General features: G+C 40.8%; 2 protein-coding genes across 9 annotated transcripts in view; both read right to left on the reverse strand.

Annotated features, from left to right (window-relative positions):
- Positions 1–15,811, reverse strand: part of vps13c (vacuolar protein sorting 13 homolog C) — a 49,475-nt gene extending 33,664 nt beyond the window's left edge. For 2 of the 6 annotated variants that reach the window (XM_062471364.1, XM_062471360.1), the window contains exons 1-18: positions 15,492–15,811; positions 13,985–14,028; positions 13,453–13,495; positions 10,826–10,921; positions 9,017–9,118; positions 7,986–8,048; positions 7,447–7,509; positions 7,130–7,239; positions 6,861–6,920; positions 6,479–6,538; positions 6,183–6,263; positions 2,776–2,833; positions 2,085–2,212; positions 1,296–1,402; positions 990–1,164; positions 826–888; positions 497–635; positions 168–268 (exon numbers count right to left, since the gene is read on the reverse strand). In XM_062471364.1, coding sequence (XP_062327348.1) covers positions 168–268; positions 497–635; positions 826–888; positions 990–1,164; positions 1,296–1,402; positions 2,085–2,212; positions 2,776–2,833; positions 6,183–6,263; positions 6,479–6,538; positions 6,861–6,920; positions 7,130–7,239; positions 7,447–7,509; positions 7,986–8,048; positions 9,017–9,118; positions 10,826–10,921; positions 13,453–13,495; positions 13,985–14,028; positions 15,492–15,591 — 1,593 coding nt within the window. In that variant the 5' untranslated portion in view covers positions 15,592–15,811. Of the gene's footprint in view, positions 1–167; positions 269–496; positions 636–825; positions 889–989; positions 1,165–1,295; positions 1,403–2,084; positions 2,213–2,775; positions 2,834–6,182; positions 6,264–6,478; positions 6,539–6,860; positions 6,921–7,129; positions 7,240–7,446; positions 7,510–7,985; positions 8,049–9,016; positions 9,119–10,510; positions 10,544–10,825; positions 10,922–13,452; positions 13,496–13,984; positions 14,029–15,491 lie in introns of all 6 variants that reach the window. The other 4 variants (XM_062471363.1, XM_062471362.1, XM_062471359.1 and 1 more) reach the window with 3 other exon arrangements.
- A 326-nt stretch (positions 15,812–16,137) lies between these two features.
- On the reverse strand, positions 16,138–17,826 carry LOC134028083 (C2 calcium-dependent domain-containing protein 4C-like). 3 transcript variants are annotated; one of them, XM_062471423.1, is made up of 3 exons: positions 17,702–17,809; positions 16,506–17,504; positions 16,138–16,358 (listed from the first exon to the last, which is right to left on the reverse strand). In XM_062471423.1, the coding sequence occupies exons 2-3, from the start codon at positions 17,485–17,487 to the stop codon at positions 16,147–16,149; spliced, it is 1,194 nt and encodes a 397-aa protein (XP_062327407.1). In that variant the 5' UTR covers positions 17,488–17,504; positions 17,702–17,809; the 3' UTR covers positions 16,138–16,146. The 3 variants fall into 3 exon arrangements, with proteins under 3 accessions (XP_062327407.1, XP_062327406.1, XP_062327405.1); XM_062471422.1 differs by having other exon boundaries at positions 16,138–17,509; positions 17,702–17,826; XM_062471421.1 differs by having other exon boundaries at positions 16,138–17,504.
- Between the last annotated feature and the right edge of the window lie 2,680 nt (positions 17,827–20,506).

Here is a 20,506-nt window from a genome sequence, read left to right on the forward strand (position 1 = left end):
CACGTACACAACATCAACACCCACATGATGTGTATGTGTTCCTGTGAGAATGTTAAAACTGTGCACTTCTGATCCTTCATGTGTGTCTCTAAGAATACAAATGTCTGCTAAATTAATGAAATGTAAGGCGTTAGTGTGAGAGTGTGTGTGTGTTTACATGCACCCACCTGCTTAGGTAAGGCCAGGTTGTGTGAACTGCCACTGTATCCGATGGCAGTGTAGAGTTTGGTCTTTTCATCAGCGGTCATCAGCTCATCCAAGCCTGTGCCTGACGGGTGGGAGAGAAGCATCCGGTAAACTTTCAGTCGAAACATGGCGTAACTACCACAGTGCATATACATTATTAAAGTGGGTTATAAAGTTAGTTCAACACTGCGTGAGCTAGTATTATGCTGTGCGGCATTTAATACAGTTATCGTCTTTTCCCGCGGCAACTAATGAAAAGACTCCGTGGGTGACCGGTGGGTACAGGAGGGGGACATGAAGGGGGACTCACTCTCCTGCTCCTGGGGGTCCTCCAGCTCCTTCTTCTTGCCCTCCTTTCTGCTGAAGAAGCTGCTGAAGAAGCCCCCCCCGCCCTGCTTCTGCCCCCCCACCGCCTTCTTGGCCACCACCTTCTGGCCTGACCGGATCACCTGGGGAGCGACGGGTGGAGGGAACGAGGGACCAGTTGAGGTGAGGAGGTGTGGAAGGCGTGGGAAAAGAAGAAAGGCATGTACATATGAGTGAAGGGAGAGCGGTAAAACGTACTCTGGAGTTTGTTGTCCTTCATAACGGATCAATATAAACTGAGGTGGGAAAAAAAATCTGCTTTTCTGTACCAACCTCCATTTGCGCTTGCTGTCTGGCCAAGGTTATGTTGAATACATCCAGCCCTTTCTCCAGGTCCTGTCATGGACAAAACAGGTTGAGAACAAGTTTTTTTTTGTTGGATTTCACCAAAAAACTGGATCAACTCCTCTCAACTGTGTCTGGAACTGAAGAATGACCTGGATCTGTTTCTCCGCGTCTTCTCTTGGTTTCCCCTGTGTCAGCAGCTTGGCTTTGTAAGCTGCCTTGTAGGCCTTCACGGTCAGCCTGTGCTTGCGGATGTTGGACCACGACCACATCTGGTTGAAGCGTCTGATGTGGACCTCAAGCACGCTGGTCATGCAGTACTTCCACCTGCAACACCGTGAGATGAAACTCTTCAGTCGTACCCTGACTAATGCAGGTCTACTCTTCAGTGGTTTATTTGTTCATTATAACACAAACATTTATTTTGAGATGTTTATTTGGATTTTTGATGCAATTACCAGTGCTTGGCATTTCGGCTCACAGGGACATCTGGCCTAAATTTCCTGTAGGGCCCATTCTTCACCATGCAGTCGATGGACTCTAGAAGGTCTATCATGGTGAGGTACTGAGGAGGTGAAGAACAGACCAGATCAGCGTGAGAAGGACAGGACAGAATCAGGATGATTCATATGAGAATATTCAACATCCTTTCCAAAGTTTCTGGTCATGATTGCTCACCATAAACGTAAATAATTTGGCAGAATAATGTAATGAGATTCATCAATTGTTTCAAGCCTCGTTTATAAAGAGTACTATAAGTACTTTAGTTCCCATCTACACACTGAAGAGGAACTAACAGATAGTGCATGTGTGATAAGCAGTCTGACGGTGAGCTTTGTATAAACAGGAACGCTGGGTTTCTAACCATCAGATGTGTCAGTGAACAGCTGACGACCAGAATGTGATTGTAGGTGAGAATAGCAGATATGTTGGATAATGCAGCAAGGACAGATGATGTCTGTGTGTATCACCAAACTTATTTAACGATTCTTGTAGGGACCAAAAGTCCACACGTAATTGTAAAACAATTTGAACTTGCAGGGACATTTTCTTAGTCCTCACGAGTTCAAGTGCTATTTGTAAGGGGTTTTGGGTGTGGGTTAGAATTGGAGTTGGGATTTAGTGACAGTTTTACGGTTAGGGTTACAAGGGACAGGGTTAAGATTAGGGGTTTGAGATAACAGGCTGTTGGGACTGAATTGTGAGTCCCCACAAGAATGGCAATGAAAACGTGTGTGTGTGTGTACCTGAGGTTTGGTCATCTCTATTGCTATGTCCTGCACCTCCAGGTACAGGTTGGCTTTGGGGGACTTGAGCTCGACCTCAGCATTGGGGTTGATACACATCTTAGCAGAAGCAAAGATGGGTTTGAATACTACAGAGCAACAAAGAGAGAGACACAAAACAAGTGGTGAAAACGGTTTCAGCTCATAAACAGTTACAAGACAGTCATGCAGTATGTCAGGGGATGGAGAGCAACACCTTCACGTCCAGACAAATTTGTGTAACATCCATCTCATCACAGAATTTCCGAAATGCTTGCAACTTGCGTTCATACTATCATCTCTACAACTTTAGGTGAAAAACTATAAGTTTGAAGCTAACATTGAAACAAAATATGACAGGTATTGTGTGTTTGCTGGTGTGAGTGTATAAGTGTGGCACCAAATGTGGATGTGTTCCTCAAATCCACAGCATTCTGTGTGCGCGCGTGTGTGTGTGTGTGCATGTGCACACAGTGTGTAGGTGTCACTTGGAGGTGAAGATAAAAGCTGTTAAAAGATAAAAGGTGGAATATCCATGATTTCCTGTTGGAATAGTAGGGTTTCCACCACGGAGCGAGGGGCGAAGGGAAAGCATTACTAGAAAGAGAACAGAGAGCGTCTCTTCCTTTTCACATGCTAATGATGTTAATTGTGTTAAGAGCACTGCACATACTGTATTGGTAGTCTTTGAGCTCCTGCTCTTTGGTGCTGATGCCTGCTTTGAGCTTGTCCTGTAAACACAAAAACAGAGGTTGAGGACAAAGCATCATAGTCACGGTTTCCAGTTGACCCAGTACACTTACCGGCTCACAAAAGATGCTTCCGCTGTTTCTTCAGAAGGGTGAGGTTCCGAATTGTTTCAACGTGGGGTATTTATAATTGACAATTTAATGTGTTTTTTTTTGTTGCAGCCACACAATTGTACAGACAAATAATTGTGCATACTGTCAACAAACAAAACACCCAGTTCTTCAGAACCAGAAAAAAAACGGACGTTTTCATTACCGTCATATGACTGAAGTCTATATTTAAAGTGACTACAAATCCCAGAGAGCTGTTTGTCATTATACAAGCACTCTGTCCCCTCTCCACACACCAGCACAGCCTCCCCAGCTGTCATCCCAGGTGCGTCAGTCTGTCCCTGACAGCAATGTACTGTACACCAGTACAGTTTATTGCATAGCGCCGTATTGAACAGTTACCCAGACAGTCAACAGACACGGGTGTGTGTAAATCCTAATTCTGACGTGCACTGAACAGACACAGTTCCACAAACATTCATTTGTAAAGGCCACCAGCAAGGTGGGTAGAGAGAAGCAACTACCAAGCACCTTCGTACAGGTTACGTGTGTATCCAATACTGAACTGTCTATTGCTGGTCGTACCAGACACCTAGAGTATGGTTAAAACTACAGAAGAGCCACAAAAGTCACTGAGTCTGCATGCAGATGTGTGGGTTGGGCATTTAGACCTACTGTAGATGACGTGCATAAGTAAAGTGAGGTGCAATGAGTAATTGAAAGAAGATCATATATAATGAGAAGTAAAATATGCTTGGTGTGTCAACACGTCAGTAGATAACGGGTTTTGCTTAGAAGCAAATGCTTACAGAAGGCTATCTGCTATCTGTGACGCTGGCCTGCCTGTGCTGTCCAGTCTTGACAGTAAAAAGAAGTCAAAGTGTGATGCCAATGGCAGTTCTGTTGAAAATGTATATTATATAATGATTCATATCAGTTAGTCGAAGTGGCTAACAGGCTCATAGGCTCTCCGGTTAAAGAGAAAGAGAGGACAGGCACGGAGATTGAGAAAGAGAGAAAGGCCAAAAGAGAAAGACAAATAAGAGAAAGAGAGTGGGTGCTTGTGTTGAGTCAAATCCTCTGGTGCACACATCCCTGGATGCGGCCGAGTGAGCCTATGTTATCCGAAGACCATGGCATATGGTTTGTGTTGACTATTACCATGTCCATGAGCGGAAAAAAAACAAGACAAAAAAACAAACATGTGATGCGATAGCCAGCTGTGTGAGCTGCTACTGGAGCATCCAGTCCTGTTGACATACTGGATGCACAGTTGAACCTGATAGCATTTAAACTACTATCAAATAAAAGGTTCAAACATTATGAATAACAATGGTTGTCAGTCAATAGTGTCTTGGAAAGGGACCCAGAACCCCATGGATTCTGGCCAGGTCGGACAACATTTTCAGAGAATTCATTTGGACCAGGACCGGCCTTTGTCACGGGTTATTGTTTGTTTAGTTTGTAACTGCAGAAACAACTCCTGGCATACCTGGGCTTTCTCTGGGTGCTGTTGACACTGAAACACACACACACCTGGAATGCCAACATACACACCCCGTTAATACAAATAATAATGCTATTGTTTTTACTGTGTATGTATGCATATTCATAGTAATAACGCCTTACCACAATTCATTAGTATCCAACTCCTTGTTGAAAACAATGAAAACCAATTTCAACACTGTACTGACATTTACCTCATTGGCTAAAATGCTGATGTGAATTTGTGTGAAAAGTCAATCTTATGCTCGAGGTGACACACCTGGGTCACTTGGAGCGTTAAAAGGGGTTCGTCAGACCCCTTAGAGTTGAAAAGTCATTGTGGAGGAGTGGGTCATGTTGAGACGAGGCAGACCAGGCATCTGGTTTGTGCCGGTCACATTATCCTATTTCTACTCTAGTCATCACCGAGTCACCATAATGCCTTAAAGCCGAAGGCTACAGTCCAACCAATTATGTGGTACAGCAGAGCTTGGGGGGGAAAAAACCTCCATAAAAGGGTCATCTGTTCTCTGGTGTGTATGTGTGCGAGTGTGTGCGTGTATTAAAGAGACAAAAACTGTATATAAAAAAAAAACAGTAAATGAGTGGATGTTGTCTGTTGTTTGAGTGTTGTGTGTGTGTGTGATGTGTACGTACCCCTCTAGTCTCCACTAGCATCTGGCAACAGCACAGACTATAAACTACGATCTGACACCCGGCCAAGGCCTGATCCATCTATTACCAGGCTGGCACAGCTGAGTCAGGGCACATGGGATTCTGGGAAATCAAATCTGGTCGGAAAGAGTTGAAGGAATCATTTGTTTTCCTGACCCATTTTATCTTACAGTTAGCATCATCCTCTGCACCATTCGACACTATGAAGAAGTGTTCATTCTAAGAAGGCATTTCTTCGGGGGATGGGTTCAGCTCAGTACTAGAGCACTTGGATTCAAATCTCCCCTGTAATTGTGAAAGCAGTCAGTGTAAAAAGTATAACATAAAGGCTAACTACCTGATGAAAAATTAGCAGCTACGTTGTCACCTTACATGCCACTTCAGTGGGGACAATAACATTTTAAAAGCATTAACATGTGGCTGGGTTGTGATGTTCATGACAACAAGCTTCTCTCATGTCCACACCAGCATGTGGAGAGACTAACACAAATATTCATTAAACTTCCTGGATGTGACATTTAACAAGACAAAAAAGAGTAGGAAATAATGATCCATGGTTGTGAAAAACAAAATGTCTACAACAGAAGTGTGTATTTTCCCGATGGTCATTTGCATCATAAATTCGTAAATGGGCAAACTAATGACTGTGACACAAGAGCTTGACATTAATATTTGGTGTGGAAATGTCACACACATTAACAATGCCAGTTGTGTGCTGGTGGGTCAGATGCAAAGTCCACTGGGCCTTGTGTGCTGTGTGAGTTCATATCTGTGCTTAACATGTGGCTGGGGCAGGTAGAATGTAGCTGTTGCATCATAGACACGGCAAGACAAGGTTGTATAGCCTGTTCAACCATGCTTGGTTGAACTTCCATTCAGATACTGAGGCTACTAGGGTGACAGCAAATGAAAGAATGGAAAAATAATAATTGAAAAGTGTCTAGAGTACGACCAAGTTGCTTTCTTCAAGCCCTGTGTATACTGTTGTCTCTTGGTTGTTTGTTGGGATATCGTATTAATCATGAGGAATCTTCAGAATGGCTTCAATATTGGGATTGCAAGAATGCTGCACATTTATTCAAGAGTGAAAGGTCAAAATAGTAGTGTTGTAATGTCTTACCACTATCTCTTCCCATGAGTCATTGTAGAAAAGAGGGCTGTTGACATTCCAGTAAGCACACAGACATTCAAGTCGACCCAGCTGGGAAGTAGAAAGACATAGTCATCATAGTAGCATTAGCAACATACAGTAAAATAAAATGCAAAGTAAAAATGTGCATTTATATTAACTGTTTAGCACTACAGGTACAGTCATTGCTACAATAGAAAACACACTTTATGAAAGTCATGAAATATGGGTCATAATGTTAACAAGAATCTCTGTGTCGCATAGTGCAGAAAGACAAACGATGTTACCTTGTAGATAATCTTGGCAGCCTCATTTAGTATGCATGTCTTCCAGTTCTCATCAGCTGTCTACAAAAACAAAGAGAAAAGCACACATTATTTATCAACATTTAGTGCGTTTTCTTGGTAAATTTGGGTAATTGGTTCATCATTTCTAGTTATTCAGATTCTTTTCAAAAACAGCATGTATGAAAAAGTCATTGAGAGGTTACTAAGAAGTGGTAATGATCACAGTGATTAGATTGTTACACAGTGATTGCTTTGACTGACAATTCCCCCAATTTGCCTCCATCTTATGACATCTTTCTATCAAAAAACATGGTGTGACAGTGTGCGCATGTCTTGGAAATGTGTTTGTCTGGTTGTGTTTGAGTGTGTGTTTGTCACACACCTGCAAGCTCAGCTCAGCGAGGGTGACTCCCATGGAGAGCGGATGCTGGGGGTCCGACAGCTGGAACACAGAAATCAAAAAGCCCATCACACACTCCCACCATGCCACTAATGACAGGAAGTCAAATCACAGTATGCCTACCCCCCAGACATTCTAGTTCCTTCTTCTCACCGATGGGAACCAACCTTCTCCTTCATCTGCAATGGGCGTGAACACTGGCAGGTGAAAGGGAACAACATTTGAAATGAAGCGCAGCCAAGGACACTTACATCGTCCTCATATCTGATATGAATACTGGTGATCTTGACTTGCAGGTTCTTGATGACTTGCGTGGCCATCTTCTCAGCAAACGTGTCCTTCTTTTCATCCTGAGGCTTTTCTGAAATGTGCATTAAATAACAATATAGCATAATATACATCAAATGGAAAACATATCAAACTAAAAACTCAGTCTTGATGTGGAATCCATCCACACATTTTGGTTGTTTTTTTCTAATTGAAAGCAACAGAGGTTAGAAGTTTGAGGCAATGTGATAGATACTGCAAGTTTCACCATCAAACAACCACAACACAGGGTGCAACCTACCTGGTTTGTGCTCATGTCGTTTAGACTTCCTAAAGCCTTTTTTATGCTTTTTAATCTTACGTCCTTTACACGATAAACGCAGCAGTAAGGGGGAGAGAATTTAGGTCAGGCCAGCAGTGAAACCACACACATATCACACAGGAAGTAGAAAGGGCAAAGCAAGCATTGACAATAACAGAAGAAAAGGATGTGAAAGTGTTTATTTCAATATTCTATTCTATAAAGTTTTAAAAATCAGAAACAAGCACGTGTGATCAGTTATCTGTAGCAAAGTCTTGAAAGGAAGGTGGTTTGGGGGGGGGGGGGTATTCCAGTAATAACAACTGCAGCATCATTTTATTTTCCAGCCTTTTTTCTATTAATATCCTAATTCTACAGTCGGCTTTGGTGTAGGTCAAATGTAAGCTAAAACATACATACAAAGATAGCAAGGGTTTTGATGGTGAGACCTTAGTTCAGTCTAATGTTTTCTTGGCCTATAGGTGATGCTCAATGGCCCAATGCTACAACGATCCTGACTGCTACGATATGGAACCTACCGTGCAGGGGCTCCTTGTACACAACACTCTCCAGGTTAAACAAGAGCTCTCCCGTCTGAGAGTCTGTGTCCAGCGTTAGCACAAGGCAAACAGCAGAAAATACACACATTAAAAATCACCCATTCATCATTTTACATGCCGAATAGCTTGGTTTATTCCCATCGAAGAACAACGATTTTCTTGTCTTGTGCCAATAAGCTGGTTAGACAGGTGGTCTCAAAGGAGATGGGATTTATTTATGCATTTCATCCATTATATAAACACCTTTGGGCAATTAGCGCAGGTGGGTCAGTGAGGTAAACATCGTTTTAGAGCAACAGAACAAACTGCCATGTTTCCATCTACCACAAGGCTAGAAAAACCTGACGTGCTGAGGTGACTCAGCAACATTGAATTCCTCCCTGATCAAAGGCATGGGTAAAAAAAACAGCACCACCACAGGAACTTTTGGTTTTCTTTGACCCTGTCTGCTTCAATAGACTGCCACAGGAGTATGTGTGTCTGGGTGGGCTAGGGGTGGGTGGACACTCAGACATGTAGACTAACTGCCATATATGGAGATAAAGTGATTCAATACTTGAATGAAGTTGAATAACTAACTACTTCTTCTCTCCAGAATGCATTAAGCATAGCGTTAGAAAAAGGGTGAAGTGGCAGAGGAGCAGAAAAGGATGAAAAGGAAGATTCAGTGTGTTTCAGTGTAAGCCAGTTTCATACTACACATAACCACTTAGGTCCAAAATATTTTTTGATTTTGTTAACAGTTATTGCCAGGATGAAGCAGTGTGCAAGTCTCTCCAGATACTCTAGGCTCCAGTTTGAAAAAAGTAAAACGACTAAAAAGCCAATGAGTGTGACTATAGCATAAGCATAGTCCTAAATACATTTCAAAAGGCATTTTATTTACTCAAACACTTTTGTCCACGTTGGCACTGAGTCTAGAACGTACACGGAGCGACCCGATCCAGGCCTGGTTGGAGCCACGTCTGTGTGGAGTTCTACGGACGTCACAAGTGGGATTGTGTCCTTACCTCTGCGTGCAGCCATCTGCAGTGCCTCTTCAATGCGCTGCAGCTCCTTCTGCTTGGCCTCCTGCATGTATCGCTCCTCCTTGGCTGCGTCATACTTAATTGCTGTCAAAAATGAATACATGAATAACTAAAACAAGGACACAGTGAAATCAAACAGCACAATACTGCCAATGTGTTTAGAATTTAGGTTTTTCCTCTGGAGAGAAAGTTCGAGAGTCCATGTCCCAAATGTTAAAAAATAATTAGGAAAAAGAGAAGGTAGGTCAGTGAACTTAAATTACATTTAAAAAAATCCCAGAAAGTTAAACTTTTAGAATACACTTTCATCCAAGGGTGACGTACAAAAGTGCAGCCTGTAGTAAGGGGGGATGTGCAAAGTTCTGACAACATGACAGAGGTGAATGCTAAGGAACAGCACGTGTATCCTCAAATTAAATATTTTTAGAGATCCATTTATAATACAAGATTAGCATTTTCCTTATACTTGGCACAGTGTGCTGGTAGTCGTACTAAAAGTAGTTAGCGTGGCATATGCTATGAGCAAGTGTGTTCATGTGTATGAGAGGTTGGGACCATCTGCTCCTGGGTCTGGTTGATAATTAAGTCATGGATGAGTCCAGCTCCAGTTTGGTGTAGCGTGATACAGACATTGACATGTCCAACATGTCCCTCTATATGAATGAACACACAGTTCATTGAATAGCTTCCAGAACTGAGACAAACTGTTCTCATTCTTGGACAGTGATTCAGGACTATCCATGTGAGTGATTGTCTGTTCTCCACAGAAGCAGCAGGCATGTACAACAGTTTGTTTGTACTGTATGAATTCAATGCACAAAGCTGTTGTTATTATTGGTAATATGACTACAATAACAGGAGAGTGTATCTCTGAAATAGTCATGAAATAACCTACCATACTCGCATACTAAAGGCAACATGTAACTAAAGATTGCAGAATATCTATAAAGTTTTTGTTGAAATCAGCCAATTTGTATGAATACACAATTTTGTGTTTTAGTAGTTTTAAGTTGGAATGTATGTTGACATTTCCTGAGTTTTTATCTGAAGCCAGCAGAGTGAGGATCAATATTTAACCTCACTGGATGGAAGACTCAGAGAAACACCTGTGCTGCTAGGCAACCACAGGGTAAATCAACCTTATGAATAATCCACCGATCACCCAACATGAATACAGCCCAGCCATACCCTCATTTTACTTTCAAATACCTCTCATATTCCCAGACTAGATGCACAAAAATGTACAGGATCTCAGGGCACAGGATCCTGAGGTAAACGTCTATTTGAACAGACATGGCAAACCTACACCCGATACAGAAGACATGCTAGAGAATCAACCATCCTACCAAGAAACTACACACAGAACTATACTACTGACCATTGGCCAATCAGAAGGCTGAAATGGGTAAACAGAGAAAGATCAGCTTGATTAGCCTCCGTCCACCAACATAGACCCAGACACTTGAGCGATCTTACCATTGTGAACACTGGTTAGCACCTGTGTCTCAGCTGTAATACACAGACAGCACAGCTGAACATTTCCCTACCTGGTTGGATTCTAGTAAGAAGGTCTAACTACTGTATCAATGATGTATCCCATGTGGTGGACGGTATTGCATTGAGAAGTGGTCTACAGAAAAAACAGGCCTCTATTGGCTATTTCGCGAATGAATGAGGAAGATCTTTTCACAGACTTCTGATATTTAAGAGGAGGTAATACAATTCTGATAATAAAGGGAGGGATAAGGGTATGATAATTATTTAGGAAATAGTCCAGTGAGGATCACTTACTTGCTCCAGGAACCACAAGCAGATACAGACCATCTAAAGTTGCAACCACCGCATCATTGTACAGATTCTTCCAAGGTATCTTCAATGTAAGCTTTCCTAGATGAAGAAAGATACCACTGTTATATCAACAGGAAGCTTAAAAAAGTAAATATATAATATAAAGTAAAATATTAAATAATATAAAGTCTGAATATATTTGCTACACTGGCTCTTTAAATTAGTCTTGTAGTTATTGTAGTCATTTAGCTATTTTTGTTCCTCTGTGGGATTAAATTACACCAAGAATATCTTCCAGGCATTGAATGTTCTCAATTATAAAGACCATTCAATACCAACAACACAATCGTGAGTTACGGATAACATAACTCAACCAAGGCCAATGCTAAACACACCCTTCAAATGTCACAAATGTGTATAAATTAAATTCAACATTCCACCAATTTATTCAGTCTTCGATATTTAATGAGATACATTAATTAAGTGTACAACACAAAAAGTGAAAGAATCTGATTACTTTCTGGAGGTTAATTAGTTAATTCTTAACTAATTAACAAAGTAATACAATGTGTCTGAATTCCCCTCCTAAAAGAGGGGAATCCTAAAAGAACAAAACAAACACAAATGACTTGTATGCAGTGCATTGTCACTGGATCCAAGGATGTCAAGATTCAAATGCACATTACCCCTGCCTCTAAATAAAAACCTGATAAAGTGGAACAGAGGCTAGTTGCCATGTCAACAGAGCCCCACTCCGGCCCAGACATTGTGGTGCAGACTTCAGTCTTGTAGATCTTAGCCCATTAGCCTAACATCCAGAGTTCCTCAGCAACCCGTTGAGATCATATTTTAAACAAAAAATTTTAAGGTAATACGATATGCAAGAAGTAATATTAAAGGTCCCATGACATGAACATTAAGTACAACGGTACTTAGGAATGGTTCGCTTGACCCGATGTTAGTTTCCTCAAGGATCACAATGACTCTTGCTTAGAGACTTGTTGCTCTTGTGGTTAGTGGTAACTGACTTAAATTTTTGTACTCGCTGTGATATATTGTTTTATTATTGTTGCTTGCTTTTTTTTTCCACAGGTACACTTGCACTTATAGCAGTTCATGTTGTTTAATTGTAACTTGTTTAACTACATGCTCTTATGGTTCTTCCCTTTGGCACTTATTTTGGTTGTTCACAATGTATGCTTCATGTTTTGGCTACTCGCAATGTTTTGTGGCTATCTCGTTGTTATGATCAGTGACCTATGCACTTTGTAAAGCTCTCTCTTGGAAGTCGCTTTGGATAAAAGCGTCTGCTAAATGAATAAATGTAAATGTAAATTAATATAAGTTGCCCTAGCCTGCCTTTGGTCCCACGATGGCTAGAAATGTTGATAGGTGTAAACTAACCCCTGGGTATTCTTCTCCGCTTTGAGAAAATGAAAGCTCTTGGTTTTGAAAATCTTCTCCTTATGTCGTCATAAGAGGGAAGGTTACCTCCCCCTTTTCAGCTTTGCCCACACAGAAAATTTGGCCCACCAATGAGAAAATGAGCTACGACCGTGCGAGCACGATATTGTTTTTTCCTCGAGACATCATGGCTTTCTTCCTTTCACCCTTTCTTCCTCATAGCATTTAAAGCTACAGACACATAAACGGCACGTCCTGAAGAAAGCTCATTGTGGGACTGCTCATCGTGGCTGTAATTCTGCACCAAGGCTGAATTTCGGGACAGAGACTTCAGATACAGTATTAGGGGACCACTAAGGCTTATATAAAAGCATCCAAAAACAGCATGTCATGGGATCTTTAAAAGAGTGACGCATCATTGGTTGAAAAACACCACCTTTTCGATTCACTCATCTTTTATTAACACCAATCCACTTCAAAATAACCTTGAGTTCCAAAGTGCATTAGTGGGAGCAAGCTTCCTCACAGAGCTGCCTGCTTAGTTCATTCAATCTACTGAGTGGACTTTCTGAATAATAGTAAAAAGACCAGTGTTTATAGGGTTTCACTTGTGCTTTAAATGTTGTCTACTCATTTACACAGATCCTAATAAAAATGTATCTAGCAAAACTTTAACAGTTTTATTTATCGCTTTATGATTTTTTAAATGTGTGAGCATAATTTTCAGACCAAACTTGTCACAAGACACAAACTTTGACGCACACCACTTTTGTCACCGCACACAGTCAAAAGGGTAGTTTGCTGGTAGTATCTCAGGATAACAGATACAGACTAGCTTGTTAGTGAGTAGCTGGAGTTAGATCAGATCATTGAGAGACCAATTCCCCTACAGCATTGATACAGTGATTAGACACTTCGCTGCACAATTGTGCAAGCTTTATATAGCCCTCTGACACTGTCACAAGGGCCGTTGTAGCAAATCATTCATGATTGTCAGTATGCTGATACCAGGCTCAGGTTTTTATAGTAATAATTATAATAATGTATTCGCTGAGCAGATGCTTTTATCTTAAGCGATATACAGGGCCCCAGGGATTCAAACCTACAACCTCTTGAGTCTTTGACACTGAGCTGTATCCATCCTGGGTATTAAGAGGTTAATGAGGTATCAGCATTTATTTTGTCAATTTTCAATGGAGATGTTAAAGCACTGCACGGATACTCACCAACCTGCCCTGCCTTCACTTTGAATGGAACATCAAACTCACTCTGTAACAGAAATAACACCATGGAGTTAAACCACAGTCATGTTAGATTTAGTAGACTGCTTAGTGTGCTCTCAATATCTGATGGGACATTTCTAAAAAGGAACAGTAACATAGAGTGTGACAAGGGTAACAAGACCTATCTGAAATTGTCATTTTAGTGCTTGAGCCCAGTTCCACAGACAGTTTGTGTTTAATCACACATCCTCTGACTTAACACTGGGTTTCAGCACTAGCTTGGGTTTAACAGTGTCTGAGCTGAGAGTTAATCAAGTCTATCTTTCATATGCTCTTGCCTACAACGTTTTTTTAATTGTGTGTTTTGTATTGAATATTGTCAAAACATACATGACTTGGTCTTATTGTGACACCTCCTAACACTGGGCTTTAACAGTGAGGGACCTATAGGCTGACTGTTGAAGTGGGTTACCATTCTGTTCTCTACACTTGATTAGCTTTGATCAACAACTGATGCTACAATACCAATACTTACCAAAGCATTTTCCTTTACTTTCAGATTTTCAAGAACAACATTTCCTAAGAAAAGAAAATAGGATTAGTGGTTTGTATTTTATTGGCAATTGATGTCCAGTAGGAAGTAGCTCCTTGTTGTTATTCTGCACGGCAAAGTGAGAAATTAGCAACAAAGTGTCAAGTCTGGCTCCGGTTTCTTCCATTTCTGCAAAGGTCATTCTCACTTGCTTGTTAGAAAGCATAGTGGAACCAGTACTACTGTACCCGGAACAAGGCAAAATGCAGTGATTCACTTCCTGATCTGAAGTGTGTCAATCTAGTGAGGATTATTATTATTATTTATTTTTTTATTGGTCTTTTCAAAGTGCTAAACCTTTCAAGTGTTATTTTAAAACAATTCTATGTTGTCACTCAACAAAATTAAAACGGTTGTTTTGCTTATGGTCTCAAAGCAGCAATCACTGTGACCCCTCGTATTGCACTTTGGGAATTTAACATGTTAGAATCTTTTGTATGAAAATACAGTGCTGCTTGTAAGGCTTTGTGGGTAACCACAACATGATTGCTAACCTGAAACATAATATAGACACAAAGCAAAGTATGTATGTTGACTATGACAACATATCTAGCCTAAGGTATACGAGTCAAGAAGCTGTGCAGGAAGAATTCTTGGCCTAGAATGTCTGCTTAGACATTCTAGGCCAAAATGGGATCCACATGACAAACGGGTTTATAATCTGGTTTATCTACCTAAAAAAGATCTGTTTTATGTTATGTAGAAAATGTATGTGCTTCACTGAACCTTTGTGTTGCAGCAGAATGACATGCCCTTGAGAATATGATCAAGTTTACAAAGAGCAAGTAACTGGAGCTCCTAATGTGTGTCATAGGTGTGGCAGTTGTAGCGCCAAGCAAAGTAAAAGTAAAAGCAATGTGAGCTTCCTCCTATAGTAAACATAGCAAAACCTATCAAAAGCCTGGACACTTTTTCCTCACTCACACTGAGTCTATTAAATAAGCCGGACAAAAGGAGGGGATATACATCCATTGGTGGCTATGGTGACACCAGGGAAAGGAGAATGGCATCATTAACTATTCTCAGTTTTTGAATGACATGCATGACCTGACCATGACCTGGCAGTCCGGTCAGACCTGCGTTGGTGAAGACAAGTTAGATATTACATGAATTAAATAATAGGGCACAAAATAATATCAAATAGGTAAAATGACCAGACTGATCAGGCAAACAGGCCAATGTTTACACAGGCTGCAGTGCCATGGGAAACCATGCACCGTGCACCGCCTCTCGAGCATTCGTGACACAACAACATCATTTAGTTATTGGGAATATTTATTTATAAACTTAAATTTACAGTCACCTTATACATCACAAGAAACCATATCGATAATGGCAATGTGAACATGATTAGGCACAGGGCTGACTTGCTATAACGTTAGCTGATAATATTTACACTGGCTAGCTAGAAAGGCTAGCTGTACGTGCACAATTTCCTCAGAAGGCTTACCTCCCCAAATGCCTATCTTGAGCTGAGACTTGTCCAGGTTTTCCACATAGTCTCCGATAAACTTGTTCAGTAAGTCACTGACCACAGATTCAAAAACCATTGTTGCTTTTGCGGAACAACATGCAAGTATGCACTACCTATGTAGGCTACGACGTTACCAAGACTCGTGATCTCGATTAGCGGTGGATAGATGACAGCTCTGAAATTGAAAAGGATTCGTCGGACAATCGACTACCACTGAGCTCTGCTAGTGATGTCTGTGGTTGCACACTTGAGCGGCCAAAGCAAAAGCAAATGTATTTTGTAAAATGTAACTCTTAGCATGCGTGGTCACGGAGAATTATTCATTTGTTTTAGGTATGTAAGAACATTATTTTACCTTAAATATTATATAACAGTTTGTAAGACTGAGATCTTTATTCTCATAATGCTTTGCTTGAATTAGAGTGTGTTGTCCTTATATCCTCATATTTTATGTCCCTAATGATGGCCACCATTTACAATAATTTGCACTGACTGATCATGCATCAAAAGCCCTTGCCCTAAAGGTGTATTGCATGTCTTAATATAACAGCCATATTTCTTACAATGAAAACACTTGGACATGTTTTAATATAATTTGAGTAGTACAAAAAGTATGTTGGAACACATTCTTTCAAATAGACTTGCTCAATACACTATTAAGCAAAATCTCACAGTCCCCCAAAATATAGTCTCTTTTCATTGTCGACATCTTATTCACCACTTTAAATCGCAGAGACCTAACACTGATTTCTCCTGCACAAATGCCATCAAAGAAGAAGTCCTCATTAAAAATGGGATTACGACTTTTCTTGATGACTGTGCTTCTTTGCTTCTGGACCTTTCCTGGCAACAGACAAACACTAATATTACAGTTGATGCTCTTAGGGTCCACAGACATACTATACAGTCCCTCTGCACTGATAAGCCTCACTCTAAGTCTCTGGTTGTCTGAACAGTACTCAGCCGAGAGTCGTAAGGTACCTTCCCTACCTACTGGAATCAGACACTCTTTCAGCACTCTCTCTCTGTACATCACCAAGTCCATAGGGAAGATGGCGGGAGGGGCCAAGCTGAAGGTATTGGGCAAGGTCTCCACCAAGCCCTCTGAAGCCCTCCTGACAATATTGGGGCTATTGTCTGTGGAGCTACACTCATCTGTGGAAAGAGAATTGTTCCTGGAGAGTACAGCTTTTTTTGCTGCCCTAGACAGCAGCCTCTCATGACTCAGGGCCTTGAGGAGGCAGGATTTGGCCAGAGGTCTTGCCAGTAGAGGGGAACTGAAGGGGGATGAGTCAGTAGAGGAGGTGGTGTCACTGTCCAAAGTGCTCTGCCTGTGCAATGCTACCACTCGGGGGGAAAGTCTGGAGGTAATTTTGTTGAGACTGTATGAGGCAGTGTGGGCGGATCTGGAGTAAGTGCTTGATCTTCCTCGGACTGCTACTAATGGGATTCCGCATGAGTTGGGGTCACTGTGGAACAGTGACTCCTTTCTTCTGGTGTGGGGGCTTTCCAGTAAGGTGCAGAAGCCATAGGAGGTCTGAGCTTTGGCAAGGTGAGGAAGAGAAAGTGCAGCTTGACTCTGGGGGTCTGCGTTGGTGCTGTCCTCGTCACTGAAGCCATCATAAGATGCCTCATCCACATTTTCCACTTGAATTATGTGAGTGTTCATCATTTCTCTTGCTGGTGCCTCCTGCTCAAGGCCGTCAGTCTCAGGAGAAGAACCTTTCACTACAGGAACATGCTTACTCCAATCCACTGTCTTCAGCTCTTGTTGAGATGTAATCTTAGGTGGGATGCAGAACTCAGGAATGGTGTTTGGAGTGATGATATTAGGACATAATGAGATCTTTTTCCTCTTCTCTGGGTCAGTTTTCTCACCAAACATGTCTGCAAGTCTGAAGCTGTATTCTGTTGCAGGAAATGCAAGGCTGTTCTTCTCCACTGACACACGGATCTGCTCCAACACCCACATGGGCTCAGAGTCAGCTACTGCTCTGTCAATAGAAGAGGATAATTGTGTCATATATTAGAGCATTTACATCAGACAGATACTGTATCTCAGTCAGACCTATGTGAACTCTGAGATTTGTACATGTATGTTTGTCATTTTTAAAGGGATGCCCAAGTAGAAAACAATATTTAGAAGTTAAAAAGCATTTTAAAAAGTTACGTATCATGTAAATTACCTTAGATATGAGAGGAAGATCAGGAAAACTGGTCAGAGATGCGTTGCTTTGGTATTAGCAGCTGCTTTATCAGTCTTAGAGGTGGTGCCTTTCAGTCATGCAATCCCTTCTGTCTGTGAGATGTTGAATACAGACAGGCTGGTTAAATAGTGCTATACACAGAGAGTGGTGGTCAGTGCACACACCCACTTCTGATGGAGACCCTCCTCCTCAGACTGTAGGTAAGCAGTCTGTTTCCTGGTCTGTTCACATGTGCATAAAACATCACAACAGTGCACCCTGGAGTAACCCCCATGAAATAGCACATCATTAAATTGTATTTAAATATATTTTTGAAAAGTCTTTTGAAAGTCTTTCATTGTTTAGTCAGTCTTCTAACTTTTTAAATATTTGACACAGGAAACAAATGTGTGGCCTACTTCCACACTTGTAATTGGTAATGTAATTGCATTTTAGACATTTATTAATAAATATTTACCATAGGACAGTGAGGAGATGGAACTTTCTTGAGAGATACAGCAAACCCATCAGTGTGTCTTCTTCAACCAAGCTAGAACAAAGACTGAATGTTAAAGTTAATTGATGGCGACTATTTTTCTTAAGAAAATAATTCGGTCAGGTTTTGTAGGCGATCCATGCTATGTACATGTATTCGGTGTCCACTTTTATGGTTTATAGACGTCTTTGAATTTAGGTAATAGCAAACCAACTTCATTAGTTGGAGAGAAAGAGAGTGTTTGAGAGAGACGGGACTTGGGTTAGAGAGGAGGGCATATTAGAATCTTTCTATTGACCAAATTATTGTTGGGCTTTATTGCCTATTGCACAAGGAACATTTATTAAGAAATAAGTTATACCACTGAGGATTTCCCAATGGTATCCAATGTGTTGTCTGGCCATGAACAATAGTCTTAATTTGTAGCTCTCTGGGATGTCAGCTAATAATTAGGCCTATGTTATTTGGGTAACAACCACAACAGTAATTACCACTACAACACTCGTGATTACAGCCTATGTGCGATTCTGATTAACGCTGAAATCGTCATGATGTCAAATATTGCCATTCAGAACTTTGGGGCTTGGTATCATTCACTTTGCTATATGTTTTCATAATTACAAGTACTACTGTGGTAATGATGGGTCTCCAATTCACAGTGGACATGCTGCAAGGGCTGGATTTAATATCATATTTTCAATGTTTCTTCTTGATTTAATATCTAACTATGGTCTTAAGCTATTGGGACATTCATTGCACTTTGGATAATCTTAAACGGATTGTGCTGCCTTGACAATGGGCTAGCTAGACTGATAATCTGCATGTGTTGTACCACTGTTGTTTTCTGTCCACTGTACATCTTCAACTGTGTGAAATGGTATAATTGGCCTACAACACAGGACTGTTAGGCAACACTAGTGCGGTATTTGAAAACTCAACATTTGATGTTGACAATGCATATGGGAGAGTTGAAAACCGGCAGAAGAAGATTTCTGTCACCAGTTACATGGAAGGAAAGGCGTACTTGTCTTGTACTGACTTTATGGGATAGGCACCACCCATTCTAAGACACAAGAAGTCCTGGAAATGTTTAACTGTAATTCTTCCAAGCTCTGGTGGCATTGGATAATACAGTAGACCGGCAGTAACTGTAAATAGAAATAAAACAGACATGTTGAAGCATTAGCGGTTGGCATAAACAACCCCATTGAACATATACAGTCCTACGTTTTAGGTCACATTTGAAATGTAAAGATTGGATAATTCCGACACCTGCTTTCAATGAATGTGTTGTCTGATTAATACAAACTTAACTCTTGTGTATTATCCCATGCATGTCTAAAAAGACAAAGCACTTTGAAATCAGATAGCAGAGGGAGGAAATGTAATCTACAGTAATTTTCTGAGGGCAGATAATTGAAAAATATTCACTAACTATACAATGTACTGTGCCAATAGAATTTGCAGTGACAGTTTAGTGAAACTTTAAACAGAAAAACTGTATATGTGAGCTGTCTTATATTTGTAGAAATAGCTTGAGAAAACTACTTCCAAATTCTCTGAATTAACCTTGAAATTAACATTACAGCAGTAATGCTTTTTAGTTTGGCTAACCCTCTATCCACTATCAACTACTATTTACATGGATCGAAAGAAGAAAGGAAGGTTGATAAAAATTGATTTCATCTACCATATGACACACAGAAATCAAAGTTAAAAAGTTAAAGGGTGTTTGTCCAAGATAAACAAGAATAATTTATAACTTGGCCTGGTGCGTGTGAGTGTCAGCTAAAATGTAAATTCTGATCTGGTGTCACTCACCTTGCAAAATTAAGTGTGATTTTGTAAGCTTAGAATTAGAAGGTCATATTTGCATTTAGCATTGTTCTGAGATGTTGAGCGTCAAAGCTTTCACATAACATGTCAACAAATTGTGTAATAGTACTTGTTAGTACTTACAGTATTTATTTATAATTTTATTACGGTATTTTCACTTTTTCAAGCCTCCTTGTTATGTCTACATGTGATCTGCAGAGTTTCTGTACATGAGAGACTGGCTCTTGCTGAGGTCAAGAGGGCATACAGTGAGGCCCCTTACAGTCCAACCTGCTATGCACTATGGTCAGACTCTCCAGAGACAGGAAGCAGGAAATATGGAGAAAATGACTTAGTTACGACGTTATCATCCATGTGTTGACTATGCTTGACCATGTAAGAAAACGTTCTGTGCACACTATATTTGAACTTGTCCATCCATTGTATATAAGTAAGTTTGTGAGACCTGTTGCCTCACTCATGGTGACCACTCT

The sequence above is a fragment of the Osmerus eperlanus genome, chromosome 10 (genome assembly GCF_963692335.1).
Source record: "Osmerus eperlanus chromosome 10, fOsmEpe2.1, whole genome shotgun sequence".
Lineage (NCBI taxonomy): Eukaryota > Metazoa > Chordata > Actinopteri > Osmeriformes > Osmeridae > Osmerus > Osmerus eperlanus.

Excerpts from the sequence above, each read along its gene's own strand:
- LOC134028083 (XM_062471422.1), bottom strand. The coding sequence starts at position 17,487 with ATGTGGGTGTTGGAGCAGATCCGTGTGTCAGTGGAGAAGAACAGCCTT.